The sequence below is a fragment of the Notolabrus celidotus genome, chromosome 12, assembly GCF_009762535.1.
Source record: "Notolabrus celidotus isolate fNotCel1 chromosome 12, fNotCel1.pri, whole genome shotgun sequence".
NCBI lineage: Eukaryota > Metazoa > Chordata > Actinopteri > Labriformes > Labridae > Notolabrus > Notolabrus celidotus.
This window is the reverse complement of record NC_048283.1, coordinates 21,665,746-21,681,242: the sequence shown is the minus strand read 5'-3', so window position 1 is coordinate 21,681,242 and position 15,497 is coordinate 21,665,746. Positions and strand designations below refer to the sequence as shown.

Sequence of the window (15,497 nt, the reverse complement as noted above, 5' to 3'; positions counted from 1 at the left end):
TCCTAATAAAGTCATATCAAGAAATAATTAGGAACAAGCATCATTAGCAATCAACTTGAAGAACAAGTAATTTAAATTTTAATATGAAAGAAGTGAAAATTAAACTCCCAAGGTTGATTCCCAAGCTGCCTCTTCTGATGTGTATTTTCCTGTTGATGAGAAATGAATAAATGACAAGTGAACACGAAAAAAAAGACAAACTCATCACGTCACATTTGTTAAATACATGATTTATGTGCACCATTTGAGTTAAAAACTAAACTTTATCATTCTGAGTGACAGTACAGTAGCTGGCAAAGGCATCAGAGTATTCTACATATCAAGGCAGCCTCTGCTCAGTGAGCTTCACTCTACTTGAGGGTAGCAGTAAGTGCTGGATTCTTGGCTAACAAAAGTGTTAAAATGCTTCCACTATCTTCTGATAAGAACGAAACAGGTGACAGTTCTTCTACCATGTGGTAAGCACATAAAGAGTAAATCATTTTTCACAGTGTGACTGCAGATGATCATTGGAAATGAGTATGAGTGCCATATAATGAAGAGAGCTATCACAAAATAACTGCTGGTGGAGTATTTCTGTGTATGAAACCATAGGAAAATAGCCATCACAGAAAGCACATTGTTGGTCCACACTCAGTTTGTCACATCTGTGCATGTTTATTTCAAAGTTCAAATGTTTTCTTCTCAGTCATCTGAAGGCACGAGGAAAGGACCAGGCAGCCAGCCATGCAAGTGACATGATATCCAAAACATAACGTCCTGCACTGGCTTCTGAAGGTCTCAATAAACACTGAAGGCTCTTGCAACGGCCACCTTGCTAATCAGAGAGAAAGAATACTTGGTGATTGTGTTATCATTTGATTTAATTTGGATTGACATTATGAAAATGAGAAGCACACATGGCAGTCGTGTGCTTGTTGGGGTGGAGGATGATTCTGCAAGTTGTTGGGTTGTATTTTTAAAGAGAAACAAAAGATCTCAGTTAATTACTCATCCTTAAAAATCTCATCATTCAATATCAAACCATTACCTGAATGAGGAATGATTAATCTATATCCATTATGATGTGGCTGGTGATCCATGAAGGAAGAGTTCAAACCAGCTGGAAAATACACCTATTCACTGTCTTGCTAACAGGAGAAGTAGCTGGTTAGCATAATAATTGATCCAAAGGTCACTGAGTCCACATTCAAGCACCTCAAATGCTCACTAATTAGCATGTTAAGTCGTATTTAATTAATCTGTATAAAAAAAACAAAGCGTACAAATGTCAGGTCATACTTTGACATAGCTTTGTGCAGATTCATTTGTTGTGTGTGTTGATGACTGACGTCTTTATTAGTGACCTTTGGCGGTGCTAGTAGGTGGATTTTGATTTATTGAGAAAGTGGTAACTGTTTCCATTGTTTGCAATCAGACTCAAAGCTACCTGCTTACTGGCTGCTGTTTAATGTGTTACAGATACTCATCTCAATCTCAGCAAGAAAGTAAAAAGGTAAATTTGGTGAGAGATCTTAATATTGCTTTTGACCGTTGTCTTCAATATTAGGTTATGGTATTTTTCTAATTTAATCATATGCACTTATGTCCTAATCCTAAAATGTCAAATTTATGTGATATGTTTATGTAAGTGGAAATTTAACTGCATCAAAAAGACATGTAATCTCTAGGGATGGGACATGATCTATGAATGATATTCGTTCACTTATTAAAAATTGAAGAGTTCATGCGAATAATCTCGTTTTAAAAGTACAATTTTTCATCGTTTTCACTTGTGTCTGTTTGTAATACGGTATTTCCGCCAGAAGGAGGCTACAGAGCATCTTAAAGCTGTTTGCTAACCGCATTAAGTGGTTGGCAGGAGGTGAAGAATGCTAGCTGCATTAAATAGCAAAAGAAGAAACAAAAATTGCTACAGTCGCTGGAAATACGTGTGTAGTGGTGTGAGACTCAGAAACTGCAGAGACTGAGCGTGGCTGTTAGATGTAAACACACATGCCATGCTGTTGCCTCACAGAAACAAAGATAAAGGTCCCGTGGAGTGTGTATGTTTACTGTCTACATCTTCAGTGCAAGGGGGCTCGATTACGAATAATCGTTGAATAGATGCCAGTGATATTGAATGGTATTTTGGATTGAAATGCCCATCCCTAGTAATCTCACCTGGACCCATAATGTTGTGGAAAAAATTATATCAGTTTGTAGAAGTTGGATCTTTGTTTCGTTTTTTTCTTGTTTTTGAGTGATAAATGATAAAAGATTTTAAACCATGTGTGGATTTATATTAATTGAGTTTTAAATCATATTTTAAGACTTGGACACTTAAGATCACTGTCAAGTCAGTTTAACAATGAAATATCTTAACCACCAGATGGTCACCATATGCAACCCATTCAAAAAAAAAAGCATGACATTTATAGGTGGAGTCAGCTGTCACATTGTGGGAAACTCTCCAGACCACTGTGCCCTCCAGTTCTCCATGATGAATGCTGACACAGCCAACAAGACATTTCAGGGGACGTTAACAAAGACAAATGTATAAAGTTTGTCCACAGTGTGTCAAATATTTGGTGGAGAGAAATGACAGAGTGAAATTCAGAGTGTGCTTTCAGAACTAATGATGGATAAATGATATAATCGGTAAATGGAAGGCAGTTTGCCATTACGTTGTGATTGAATTAAAAGTGAATTCATCTCAACTGTGCTGCAAAAGTCCAGTCCTTCCAATCCTGGACGTGACAGTAATGCCCAATCGGCTCCTTTCTGCCTGTATACACCATCCTTCAGCTCCTGGTTCAGCCTGTTTTTTCTTCTGTGGTTCTTCAGTCAGGTTTCAGTTGTTTCAGCCATAAAAAGCGGGGTTTGTCCCTAAGAATTATGTCCTTGTTGTACAAGTAAAACAGATCTAGGTTGGTCTCTCCAGTGTTTCTTTAACTTGAAGTTTAAGACCCAGGAAAGGTCAATTTCCAGATAGAGGCTACATTCACTCGGCTTGGGTCCTCAGCTGAAAGTTTGACATGGAGTACTGCATGCAGGCTGCAGAGAGGTGCCTAAATAAGGTTGATTTTTGTTTTCATAGTAGATGAAGTATCCTTTTTAAAGTCAGGCCACCAGACCCAGGCGGGAGATCTTAGCAGAGAGGAAGGAGTGGAGGATGAAGACGATCGGTTTTGGACATGAGTGAAGGTCCAGTTGCTGCAGGAGAAAAGGAAAACATTGGAGTTAAAAAGCAGAACAAGACAAAATAATGCAAAACATCACTGAGGACAAGAGGAGAGAAAATGATAAACGAATAAAGCGAAGCAGGCAGAAACACATTTTAGATAACAGAAAGAAAGGAAAGGAAAAAGAAAACGAGTTTGTTAAGCACAAATCATTAAATATAATTCAAAACTAACTACACAGTCAACACAGTTCCCCATGAGGCAAGGATTACACAGTGATAACTGGAGCCAAGCACTGTACAAACACAAACACCAGATCAGTGAGAAGAAAGCTCTGTTCATAGCCTGAATCAACAGACGGCGATTTCACCAGCACTATGACTCATTTCCTGTTCTCCAAGTCTACAGGGAGGTTCTAACCTACAAATCCACGCTTTGACTACTGTTGACGTGGTCGAACTGAACACAGAGGAAGTTTTAGAGGCTACCTCAGGTTCTGTAAACTTAGTGCAATGAAGAATGATCAGGCCATCACGTCATTAATGGCCTATATACTGTATTCTAGTTAATATACAGTATATGTGACCATTTGTAGGGGGAATTGAAGTATGAAAAAGGAAAAAAACTTCTTATTTATTCATATATTATGATTATAGTACAAAATTAGCAAAAAATAACAATGAACTACCCTGAGTATCCATTGGGCTTTTTTTTTTTTTTTTTTTTTTTACACTTTTATACATTTGAGGGACATTCATTCCAGAGGCCACTTTTTCTACGTTTTATACATTTGTGGGGCATCCAGAGGGCACTATTTTTGAGTGTTATACATTTGAGGGGCATCGAGAGGCCACTTTTTTGAGTGTTATACATTTGAGGGGCATCCAGAGGGCACTTTTTTGAGTGTTATACATTTGAGGGGCATCGAGAGGCCACTTTTTCCATGTTTTATACATTTTAGGGGCATCTAAAGAGCTTTTTTTTTTTTTATGTTTTTACATACAAATCTAAACCCATTCAAATATAGGGGTCTAACAAATGCCTTTACACTCAACAGGTATAGCTCTTGGATGCATTTTCTGTTTTTGTAAATTGCAAAACAAAACCTGCTGTGGCTCAGAAGGTAGTCGGTCAGGTGGCGGAAGGTTGGTGATTTGATCCCAGCTCCAGCTGCAATATGCAGAAGTGTCCTTGGGTGAGACACAGAACCCCAAATTGTGCCTGCTGTTGTTCAGCAGTGTGTGAATGTGTACAAATGAGATTAGCTAATACCGATGTCCCCTTACTATAAAGAAGCCTCTACCATCAGTGAGTGAATGGGTGAATGTCACAAGTAGTAAAAAAAGCACTATGAGTAGGGATGTAAGCATATATCTAAAGACGGTAAAAAATCTATTCAGATAAGGGTGGATTAAAATCAATTCAACAAAATGTGTATCTGAATATTATTTTAAAACTCAATATGATCCGTAGCTGTTTAACACCGTCAGTTATATACATTGTGTCGTGAAGGAAAATTTGATTTAGGGGAAAAAAACGCATTTGGCCTTATTTTTGACATTGAAAACGTTCACATTTTTTAAATGATTAAACGATAATTGATTGTTAACATTTCCAAAGATCGATCACAGAAAATCCTTGAAATTGACATCCCTAATTTAAAGAGATTTACCTCATTTGTTTTAATATTTAATACTTTCATTTGGGAATTGTTCACTTTCCATTTCTCTATAATTGTTCTGAAATTTTCCAACAAGGTATTTTTATATGGTGATTTTAGTTTTTTGCAAGTTGCGGAAAAAAAGTGTGCAGTGGTTTTGTTTGAGTTACAACGCACCTTAAAAATGAAAAAGGATTACTTTACTTACAAAGAAATATAAGAGAAAAAATATGTATTGCAACTGTCCATATCTGAGAATTGAAATAAAATAATAGTTATTTAAATTTTGAGTTCCAGTTTCCAGTTTTCTTGAAAATCATTAGAGAATCGTGAGTGAATCGCATCGTGAACCAAAAATCGTGAATCGAATCGTGGGTTGAGTGTATCCGACATCCCTAACTATAAGTGGTCAGAAAGACTAGAAAAACCTGATATAAGTTTAAGTCCATTCACCAGTACGAAAAAATAACTTGACTAACTAACATTTGACCGACTATCAGGGGGCAACCCTTCTAAATTTCAGTTTGCAAATATTACATTTTGGATCATATACCTGCAAAAATGCATTTTTTTTTTGTCTTGTTCTTAGTGTATACCTTAGTACAATTAGCAAATAACAGCAAGCTAACATGCAAACTATTGAGTGTTTGGTATAACTGTAAAATAATAGCATACAAACCCACTAAAATATTAATACATGCTAACAGTTGTGCGGGCTAATCATCCATAACTTTATTTACTCATTTGATTTATCTATGAAGGGGCCATGTACAATATCGAAGATACCACAATAAGTTGAAAGCTAATTTACAGACAGTCTCTTATCATTATTGTCACTGTGAGCATGTTAGCATAATGACTTAAAAAAAACGCCTCACCATGACTGGTTATAGCATCAGAAGCTGCTAGCATTAATATAGACACTCAGCCTAGTTATTTTTCTCCTTGTAGATACACCAGAACAGAAGTTTGTGTATATTTCAGTTTCCCCTGCTACAATCAACGTTTTGGTGTAGTCCAACCTTCTTAATACATTTTCACCACAGGAAAGATAATCTGTCAATTGCTGTGTCAAAATTAGACATACACAGTCCCTGCCAAATAAAGACTGTATAGTCAACACTTTGAAAACAAGCCCAGCTGATTCCACTTTCAAATGTTGAGCTAATGAGCCATCAGCCCTTTCCACAAGTGCCTTTGGGATTTTTAAAAAGCCTTGACTGGGACTGTGTTGGGATTCAGAAATACTAGACACCAAAATCTGTTCCGCTAAGGTAGCCAACAGAGGATTCTGAATCAAAGCTTGAAAGTGCCTTCAGTTTAATCTGAGCAGACTAACATTAGTGTATCTGACAGACATGTAATAAAGAGCTGCATGAGAACGAACAGTCTGAGGCATGCGCTCCTTTTAAAGTATCTCAATTTTTAGTTTTTTAATCCCATCGGCCAGGTGAGTAAATGTTTAGTTTTCACTTTCAGTTTGTTTTCAGCATTCAGTAAATCACATTGCTTTGGCTTTAAGAATGATGAAAAATCGATGTTGTTTTTCAGGGTTCAAACTGTTTGTATGTACGCCAAGGGATGGCAATAAAAGAGCTGCTAGAGCTCATCCTCCCTACATCAAGGTTGATATTTATACCAGTAATATCATATATAGCATCCAACAGCTAAATATACAGACCTTTAAAGAGGACACAAACATACAGAGCAGTGAGAGTTTGTACTTGGTTGTTTTCAGGTCTAGATATATAATGACTTCTTTAAGGCTGGCCTCTGAAACATAAGCTGCGTGGACTTTCATGAAGTGAGTTGTGTAAACTGATGAAAACCTTTACAGTACGTGACAGGCTATTTTTAAACAGAACATACTCTTAAATGCTTTATCTGGTAAGACCTGCGTATGTGGGGTTTGTTTTGTTTTCAGGAGGTATTTTGTGATGGAGTGCTGTAATTTACTTTTTGCTGTAGCACTTTCATATTGCTTGTCTCCAATACCTGTACTCGTGTTTGTTTCATTTCCCAAAAGGCTTTCTGAAATCCCCTGAGATTGTTATGAACATGCTCTATTTACTGAGTCGAACATGGCCACAGTGAAGTGATAAGCTTGATACTAATATTGTTTTTTTCTCCCATGAGTATGATTCAAAAAGCACATTCAATATTTCTCTGAATATGCTGGCGAAATGCAGCATATTCCCCCTTCTGTGAGTTTAGGTCAAATACATGCTGAAAATAATCTAAGTCTAAAAAAAAGTCCCTTATTTGTTCGAACTTGTTTTTTATGAAAATGTAAAGTCCTGAGCAATAGTTTCTTCTACAATATAGATTTCTAACTATATGCTAGTTTAATATCGTTGAGCGAGTCTATTAAGTGCTTTTGATACTTTTCCCTATTAAACTGAGTTGTAGCCGACCCAAAAAATATCTCACAGAACTAAAATAGAGTCAAGAATTTCCATCACTGGCAGTTGTTTATGAGTGTTGCAATACTTTGAGAAGGATTTCTCAGTGAACTCAGAGGATGTCTGAGCATATTTTGATTCATTTTGTGGGTCAAAAAAACATGTTTTAAAAAGCTAACACTCACAATCTCCCCTTCCTTCTCTCCGAAGTCCAGGAAGAGCATGCGAACTCCATCGTCGGATGACATCTTTAGTTTTTCGTAGGGGTAAGAGAGAAGCACTCGGTGCCTGCTCGGTGTGTGCACTCCTCTCTCCTCTCCGTTCTCCCCGTCTACCAGAGTAGGCTCAGCCTGCACAGAGAAGCCCTGCTCGTAGTGGATCACCAGCCGACACTCCTGACCCAGGTATAAACAAGCTGTAAAATAAACAGGGGATTTGAATTTTTGTTCTTTAGCCAACAAAAGATGATGAATAAATTATCTTCATTTTAGTTTCTTCTGTATTTATAATGTGTGGATGAGTGAATGTTAAGGTTAAGATGTAAGTCTGGATTTGCATCAGTGTCTTGTATTAAAGAGAAGGTCATCAAATTGAGAGGTTAACATGAATACAGTAAAATCACAAGCATTTGTATAATTGCCATGCAAGCAGCAACCTCTTCTCCAAATGCAGTGTTAGCCTTGTATCTAACTAACTTAACATCCAGCTAATAAATTGGGCATATAGTGGAAAACTGTAAAACTTTGAGAGCTCAGCACCGCCAAACCCTCCTTTAAATCAACAAGATGCACAAAGTGGCTACATACACTTCAATGCAGAGGATAGTCAACGGCAGTATTAAACCTGTAAATGTGTGTCATGTGGTCTTTAAAAAACAACTTCCTCCCTGTCCTCGGTTCACCCTCTCCTTTGTTCTGTTTACTTTTAGGGAGGATATATAATTTCAGTTTCATAATAACTTAATGGCCAAGTGTTGGCTTGTATTGGCCATGCAGAGTGATTAATGAGTCATGTTATGAGGTTGGATGTTTGAACAAAGTGCTCTGATATTTACTGTCTTAAATATAAAAAAGCAAAAATGACACTTAATGTTAGTTTCTCCTGTTGTTAATTTAAGCGACAGGTGATCATGAAAAGATAAAAAACATATAAAACAGTCAAACTTATGTCTCGTGGTGTTCCTCTATTTATCACTAACCTTTTTTCATCTTATTCTCTGCTGTTCTAGCAGGCAAGCCAAACACTTGTTTTTATCAGTTTTCAATAAATATCAACACTAGCATTAATTTAATAAAATGAATTTTTCAATCTATCTTATGATTGATTTTAAAATGTTTTGAGAACACTGACAGTTCATGTTATCCGCAGTTTTGATCAGATTATTTTCTATAGTTCTTGTCTCTAACTGTTCAGAGTTTGTTCAGTGTCTCTGCTGGCTAAAAATAATTATCTCTGATGATAAATAATTAATTCATATTTTCATTTCGATTACAGAGTGAGACTTGGTTTAACAGTTTCTGTCTCTGGAGGTGTTTAGATGGTTGCTGTGATGTACTGAGAGACGTTTTGTCATATCATATTTGGTCCCGTTTATATCTTTCAGTGTAAAATAAATAATAAAGATCTCCATTTTACACCTTCAGTTTTAGCTGGGGAAAACTAAATACATAGGTTTTATCCAGTGGTCATACGTGATACGCAGGTATATGCCATCTACCCGTTAGGAAAGGTCCCAGATTTCTGCATACTTACTTAGATATGTGCAATGATACAAAACAACACACTTTCATTCATAAAAAGGCACGTTGTGCTCTCAATGTTAAGAAGTGTAGACTGGACCATATGGCCCCTGTAGATTGCAACATTTTGTCCCCCTATGTAACCAAGGCAATAACACAGTTGCTTTGCGGTCATTTGCTTTGGCCAGGCAGTAGCTGCGTAGAATTGAAATACAAATTTAACTTGCATTCATTTGTAGAATAACTAAATGATATATGAAAGCCATACTGTACTCTTTACAAACACTACAGACAGAGAGGTCATTTTGATGAAACAGAATCTAAATCGTCGGGGCATTGAATTTCTGTTGTTGCATTTGTTTTGGGCTTTAGCATGTGTGTGCGAGTTTGCATCGTTTGAGCATAGGCAGTATGTTTCTCCTAATGAAGCTTGTTTGGGCCGTGACAGATCCTTTGCCCTTGTGATCCACCATATGTATCCCTACATCTCTTTCACATGTTGATTTCAAATTTACCACATTCAGGTGAAAGATTCTGCTCACATGAAAACTGAAGTGTAGATTATCTTTTCTACTTCATTTTGTCCTCCTTCCTGTGCTCCCCCTCTCTCTCAGCATGTCTTACCGAAAGCCTAGCATACCGTCTGTATCTATCTCCTAATTTATGCATCATTTTCCTCCACTTTAATGACAAACCTGTCTCATCCCCACACAGTGTGATCTCACTGCGTTTAGTCCTATTTTTCTGTTTTCTGGCAGCAGAGTTCCCTCGACCCCCTCCGCTGACATGAAGGCAGCATTTTGAAAACTTCATTTAAAGCATAAGCTCTTCTCTCTTGCTGACAGCTGATCTGCAGAGCAGAGCTGTGTGTTTGTGTGACACAATGAGCGGGAGGAGAGTTGTTATCTATGCATTGTTTGCTGACGCCCTGTGGAGGATGTGTGTGTGTGTGTGTGTGTGTGTGTGTGTGTGTGTGTGTGTGTGTGTGTGTGTGTGTGTGTGTGTGTGTGTGTGTGTGTGTGTGTGTGTGTGTGTGTGTGTGTGTGTGTGTGTGTGTGTGTGTGTGTGTGTGTGTCATGAACATAAACAGTGAGAGTGTGAGAAATGCCTCCATGCTGGTAAGGAGAAGGCATGCATTTGTGTGGAAATGTGAGAGACATGCAGATGCATATATGAGTGTATGTCTTCTAATACCTTGGAATGTGTGTGCATATATGTCTGTTTATGTTCTCGTTTCCTGAGGCATCATTCAGTCTGTGCATCTATCAACAGACTATTTAACCAAGATGTCAGTCAAATACCGCTAATCATCTACTCTTACCTAAATCCGCTCCTCCTCCTTCTCTCTACACAGGCGATTATGAAACTAAGGTTGGCAAATGTGATCACATTAATACACATAAAGGAGGATGACAGTTAAACACAAACTGAAATAATCCTTAAGTCTAATGTACGTAACATCAAACAGCAACTGTGGATTGTAATGTGCAGCAATGCAAACAAGTCATAAAATTGCATGCAAAAACAATTTCTGAATAGCACATTTTCCCATTTATGAAAAACACATTTTGTCAAAGTGTAAAATACAAAATAACACTTCAGGTGAAAGCATTGCAAATATGACATTTTCCCTTTCTGCTTGTGAAACAAACTGCATCTTTATTGATTTTGCCATGTCTCAATAGGGGGCGCTGGTGACCTAACGGTCTAAGTGCCCCACATACAGAGTTTGCTGCATTTGCTGCATGTCGTCTCCAAGCGGCAACCTCTGGTCTCAAAATGAAGCCCATGTTATACTTTAAACTGCAGTTCATTGAGTGTCCGCTTGAGGCTGGCTGCAGAAACAACAGAAACCACAGAAACCACATACACACCCATTCAAAAAAAGCTGATCTTTGCAGCAATAATAAACATGTTTACAGCCTGGTTCAAAAAGCAGCTTTGGTCTGAAGAGCTAATTTCTCTATCGGCACACACTGTACGGGGGTGATTTTTTTTTGTAAGGCAACAGTACAGAAGATATTAAGATTAAGAGTTTTGCCCATTTAAGGACATGCCTGACTTGACTGAACACTGTAGCTATTAGCGAGGAGGCTCAAAGCCCCCCTCTTTACCTTACACTGGCTCAACAGAAGTTAGGTTGCGCTCAGCAATTCATGGCTCCCACAAACGATTGGCTTCAAAACAGTGCTTCAGAAACATATGGTGACGTCACGGATACTACTTCCATTAACTATAGTTCCCCATTCTCTGCTCCCCACGTTTCCTGTCCCTCTTCAGCTGTCATATCAATAAAGGCAAAAATACCCATAAATATAACTTTTAAAAAAAAGATCAAAGGTGCATTTTTTTGTTCATGATGGTGAACAGTAGGACTTGGTATTTCCAACAGTTTTGCCATATGATAGGTATCACATTACATTTGCCATGATATGAAACATATCGGGACACTCATTGAGTTTGCATATTGACCATGTCCTAGAATTAAACAAATGTTCTTCATTGCAATGAAACCTATGCTTAGGTGTAGTTTTGAGGATCCTACAATTTAGACAAGCGTAAAATAGCCTTTGACTTGTCTCTATTACTTATGTAAATTATTATTGTGAGTTCATTTGACTTCTAATCCACTTCTATTTGCTGCAAGAGTATCCAATGTTTTTGCCTTTCATCTCCATTAAGACTTAAGGCACCAGTGGCCCTGTTGTGTGTAGACAGAGTTTCAACGTGTCGCTGCAGTATTTCACTTTTTTCTGCATTGTCTGGCCTGGATTGGCTTCTATTGCCAGCTATTAGATTGATTTAGCACTGCACCATATGTGATGTCTTCAAAATTGCCATCACTGCATTCACAACAGTATTGATTCTATAGCATGTGCATGATGCACATATGCAAGGAGTGCATGATGATATATTGACTGATTTTTTGAGTAAAGCACCAAGGACAGTGATCTAAAACGTAATAATATCAATCAACTGATACTTGACTAGCTCCAAAAGTGTCCCTGTGGGCTCTCAGGTGTTGCCAGCGTTTAATCAAGTAAGGGATGAAAGAAGTCTACCCTTTTCTGTGCCCTCGTCATTGTTTACAGTCTGACTAATACCTTAATATGTGAGAATTGAGGTGGAGTTGAGAGATAATGTCTGTGACAGGTTGTTGGCTGTATGCAGAGGTCCGTCTTCTAGAGGTAGATAAAAATAAATTATCAGGTGACTGCAGATGGGAGCAGGAATGGAATTATGGTGGATGCATTCTGCCTTTTTGTGCTCACATAGACTGTTTTTCGGGTCAACTAAAGGCACAAATCAACAGACAGAAATACAATTCTGTCTGACACTAGATGATGTGCCACTTCTACATTTTCCTTTCTACTGTTGTCCTGAAGGCCTATCAGTGACAAGACCAGTTCAGACAGATACAGGTACGGCTGGACACAACTACCCTGAACTAAAAACCAAGAGGTGGAATTTAGTAGCAGCTCCACTCTGAGATCTCCCACAAACAGCAAAGCCATTCAAACCAAACCTCACACTTTAACTGTTTTATATAAAAGGTCAATTTCTTGAAGTGTCTCTGACTGATCTGTCTCTTTCAAACTCTGATAACTTGCTTTGAAAGAGAACTATATCTCTGCTAAATTGGATATTGACCAGACTATCGTAGATTGAAAAATGTGCTTGCAGTGCTTACTCAGTATTCTTGAGACGTGATTTTTCAATATTTTTTGAAGTGTTAACAGTATTGTGTCAAAACCATTCGTATGCATGGAAATGTTCTTCAAAAGTGAGTAAGGTTGGCTTCCGATTATATTGATCAGATGAAGTCCAGGGAGTAGTCTAAATTTAGAATCTGCTTCATGAGAGGAGCAGAGTAGTGAAAAACAGTTTCCCCTTCTCATAAACAGAAAGCACTAAAACCATAGGAGGTGTTTTGATTCAAACGAGTAATGTTGATAAGACGGAGACACTGGAAAGCCCACACACTCAGTCAAAAAAAAAAGTGTAATATATCTGGCACCTTGACGACAGCCCATTTATGATGAGAAATGAGTCTCATAATGTTTAATATCTTTATAATGATGTATAAACAATCTGACAGGGCAAACGTCTCCCTAATAACAGTTGTAAATGAGGCAAAAAGTGCTGGGTCTTTGTGCTGTCCCAGAGTGAAAATTAGACCTGAAACTCTACTCCACTACCTGAGAGCCTTGATCTTTGGGGCAAGCAGGGTTTCCCACCAGAACACACACACAAACACACACACAGGCAGACTGACTCAGAGAAAGAGGCTTTTCAACGTGAAACAAAAGCCCTTCTTTCTGCCTGTTGGTGTGTGGAAAAAACGTGAAGGGGGGCTGAGAGTGATAACTGAGAGACGGAGAGGAGAATGAATTGGGGAGGGGATGATGAGAGAGGTGGGATACACTGACTCTGTTACCAACACAACAGGTGGAAATGCAGAAAGGTTATTAAGGGACAAACTCAGACTTGTTTTAGTCTTTTAAATGACACAATCAGCGGGGAAAGTACTTCCTATGTTAGAATGAATCCCAATGCACTGAACTTAAAGTGTCACAGCAGGTTACTAAGTTTGTTTTCCAAAACCACTGAGGTAGAATCCTGTTTCAAAGCCATTAAGGTGTTTACGTTCATTTACAGAGACTCAATTGACCTCAGAGGCAATTTTGAGCACTTTTGCAGCTGTCACCTTTAACAGCAGCATCAGTGAGAAGGCATATGGTGTGCACGAAAAACAAAGAAGTGGGATTTAAAAACATTTAAACACATAAATCAATAGCTGGTCTTTAGATTTGTTTTTCAATCTGTTATTCAAAATTAAGTCATGAAGTTGACCAAAAAAAGAGGGAAATAAAATTTGACACAGCTTTTATTTAATAGCCTTTAACGTTTTTAAAAGGCAAATTAATGCTTTTAATTTCCTTTCGAACAGCTGCCTAATGTAACTCCAGTTTTCAAATTTTCCATAAAAGAGAGAGTGACTGAAGAGAATATTACCTTGGGGGCCTAAGAAATTCAAGACTAGCTGTTTCCTCTCTTGGACGTGCCCATACGAAGCTTCCTCATCACTACACCTCTGCACTTTAACACTGAACCTTGCAACAGTGTCATACTAGTGGCCATTGGTGTGACATTCACATCAATAGAAAGGCAAAACAGAGCAGTGTTAGTAAAGGGGCTAGAGGGAGCAGATATGCGGAGGACATGAGCTGATTTCAAAGTCTGACAATGCAACATCACAAATCTGTCTCATTCTACTAATTACTCAAGTTTCAATATAACCTTTGAAAAAAAAATTCAAGTCACCTTGGACATGATAATAACTGAAATGACAGCAGGCCAAGTGCCTGTGAAATTTGATTTCAGAACCAAACAAATGACTTCCCCTTTAAAAATCCCTCAAAGAATGGCCTGCTGCCCAGTGAGTGATTGAGAGCTGGTATCTCTTCACTGCAAATCTTTATCACCAGACTTGACAGTGAATAAAACATCACAATGATTTATCAAAAGATTTCACAGATGAAAAGCTGACAAGGTCAGAGAACAACTCTTCAAGTGGCAACTGCTGATAAATGACTGAATGCTCTAGCATGCAGTATCACAATCCTTCTCTGGGAAGTATGAATTACTTTTTTATGTCCCAAACAAGAAACTGAAGGTTTGCCGCCAAGGCCATCCGTTTGAGGAAAGTTATGTGATTCCTATAGGACAGAATTAAATAGTGAGTGATAAAAATTAAAAACTGCTATCATTTATTCCTCATTCTGCTGGTTCGTGTCACAGACCTCTATCTAAATCAGTATTGCAGTACAGAACTACAGTTACCATGAAGGATCTTTGTTCATTGATTAACAAATGGCCATGTCAACCACTTTGGTCCAACTAGAGATGTTCCAAAGCAACTACATTTCAAGGTGTTTAAATGAAATTTAAGATTTTGACTAACTGACTAGTCTGAAGGTAAGAAAACACTCAAAAAACAGTCCAAATTGTGAACAATTAACACAGCTATAGTCTAGGGGTAAACAATGTTCATAGGTTTTCAGAGTGCGCCTAACGTTAGCAGTAATAGCACCTCTGGATGCCCACTCTCACAATAAGGATAATCATCTTCACCGAACCAATAGCAGCTGCCATCTGCTAAAACAGTCGCAAAGGAATCCAAACACCCACAGCTGATCAGAAAATAAGCCTATTAAGAGATGGCATACAGTTATATCTAAAAAAACGCTCATATATCACTCACAGAAACCATCAGCACAATTGAATCATTCAAACGAATCTCAAATGACTCTGCAAACTGGTCCAAATCTACCATCCTCACTTGGCAGTAGCCATTAATCAGAGCCACAGCCTGGCTAGAAGCGGTTGGCTGCGCTGCTGCTTAGACACAACACAAGACCAAATATCAGGCCTACAATAATAAAAATAAAAACAGTTTGTTTAATTGACCAATTAGTAATTCTAGTGGCAAGGTGACAATGCTTCATTGTTAAGTTGACGAAACGAACAC

The 15,497-nt window shown here is 38.0% G+C and overlaps 1 protein-coding gene across 1 annotated transcript in view; it reads right to left on the bottom strand.

Moving 5' to 3' along the window:
* Window positions 1-221: 221 nt before the first annotated feature.
* sntb1 (syntrophin, basic 1) overlaps window positions 222-15,497 on the bottom strand; it is a 49,398-nt gene continuing 34,122 nt past the window's right edge. The window contains exons 7-8 of the mRNA XM_034698370.1: window positions 7,412-7,641; window positions 222-3,195 (exon numbers count right to left, since the gene is read on the bottom strand). Of these exons, the coding sequence (XP_034554261.1) occupies window positions 3,103-3,195; window positions 7,412-7,641 (323 nt within the window). The 3' untranslated portion in view covers window positions 222-3,102. The remainder of the gene's footprint in view (window positions 3,196-7,411; window positions 7,642-15,497) is intronic.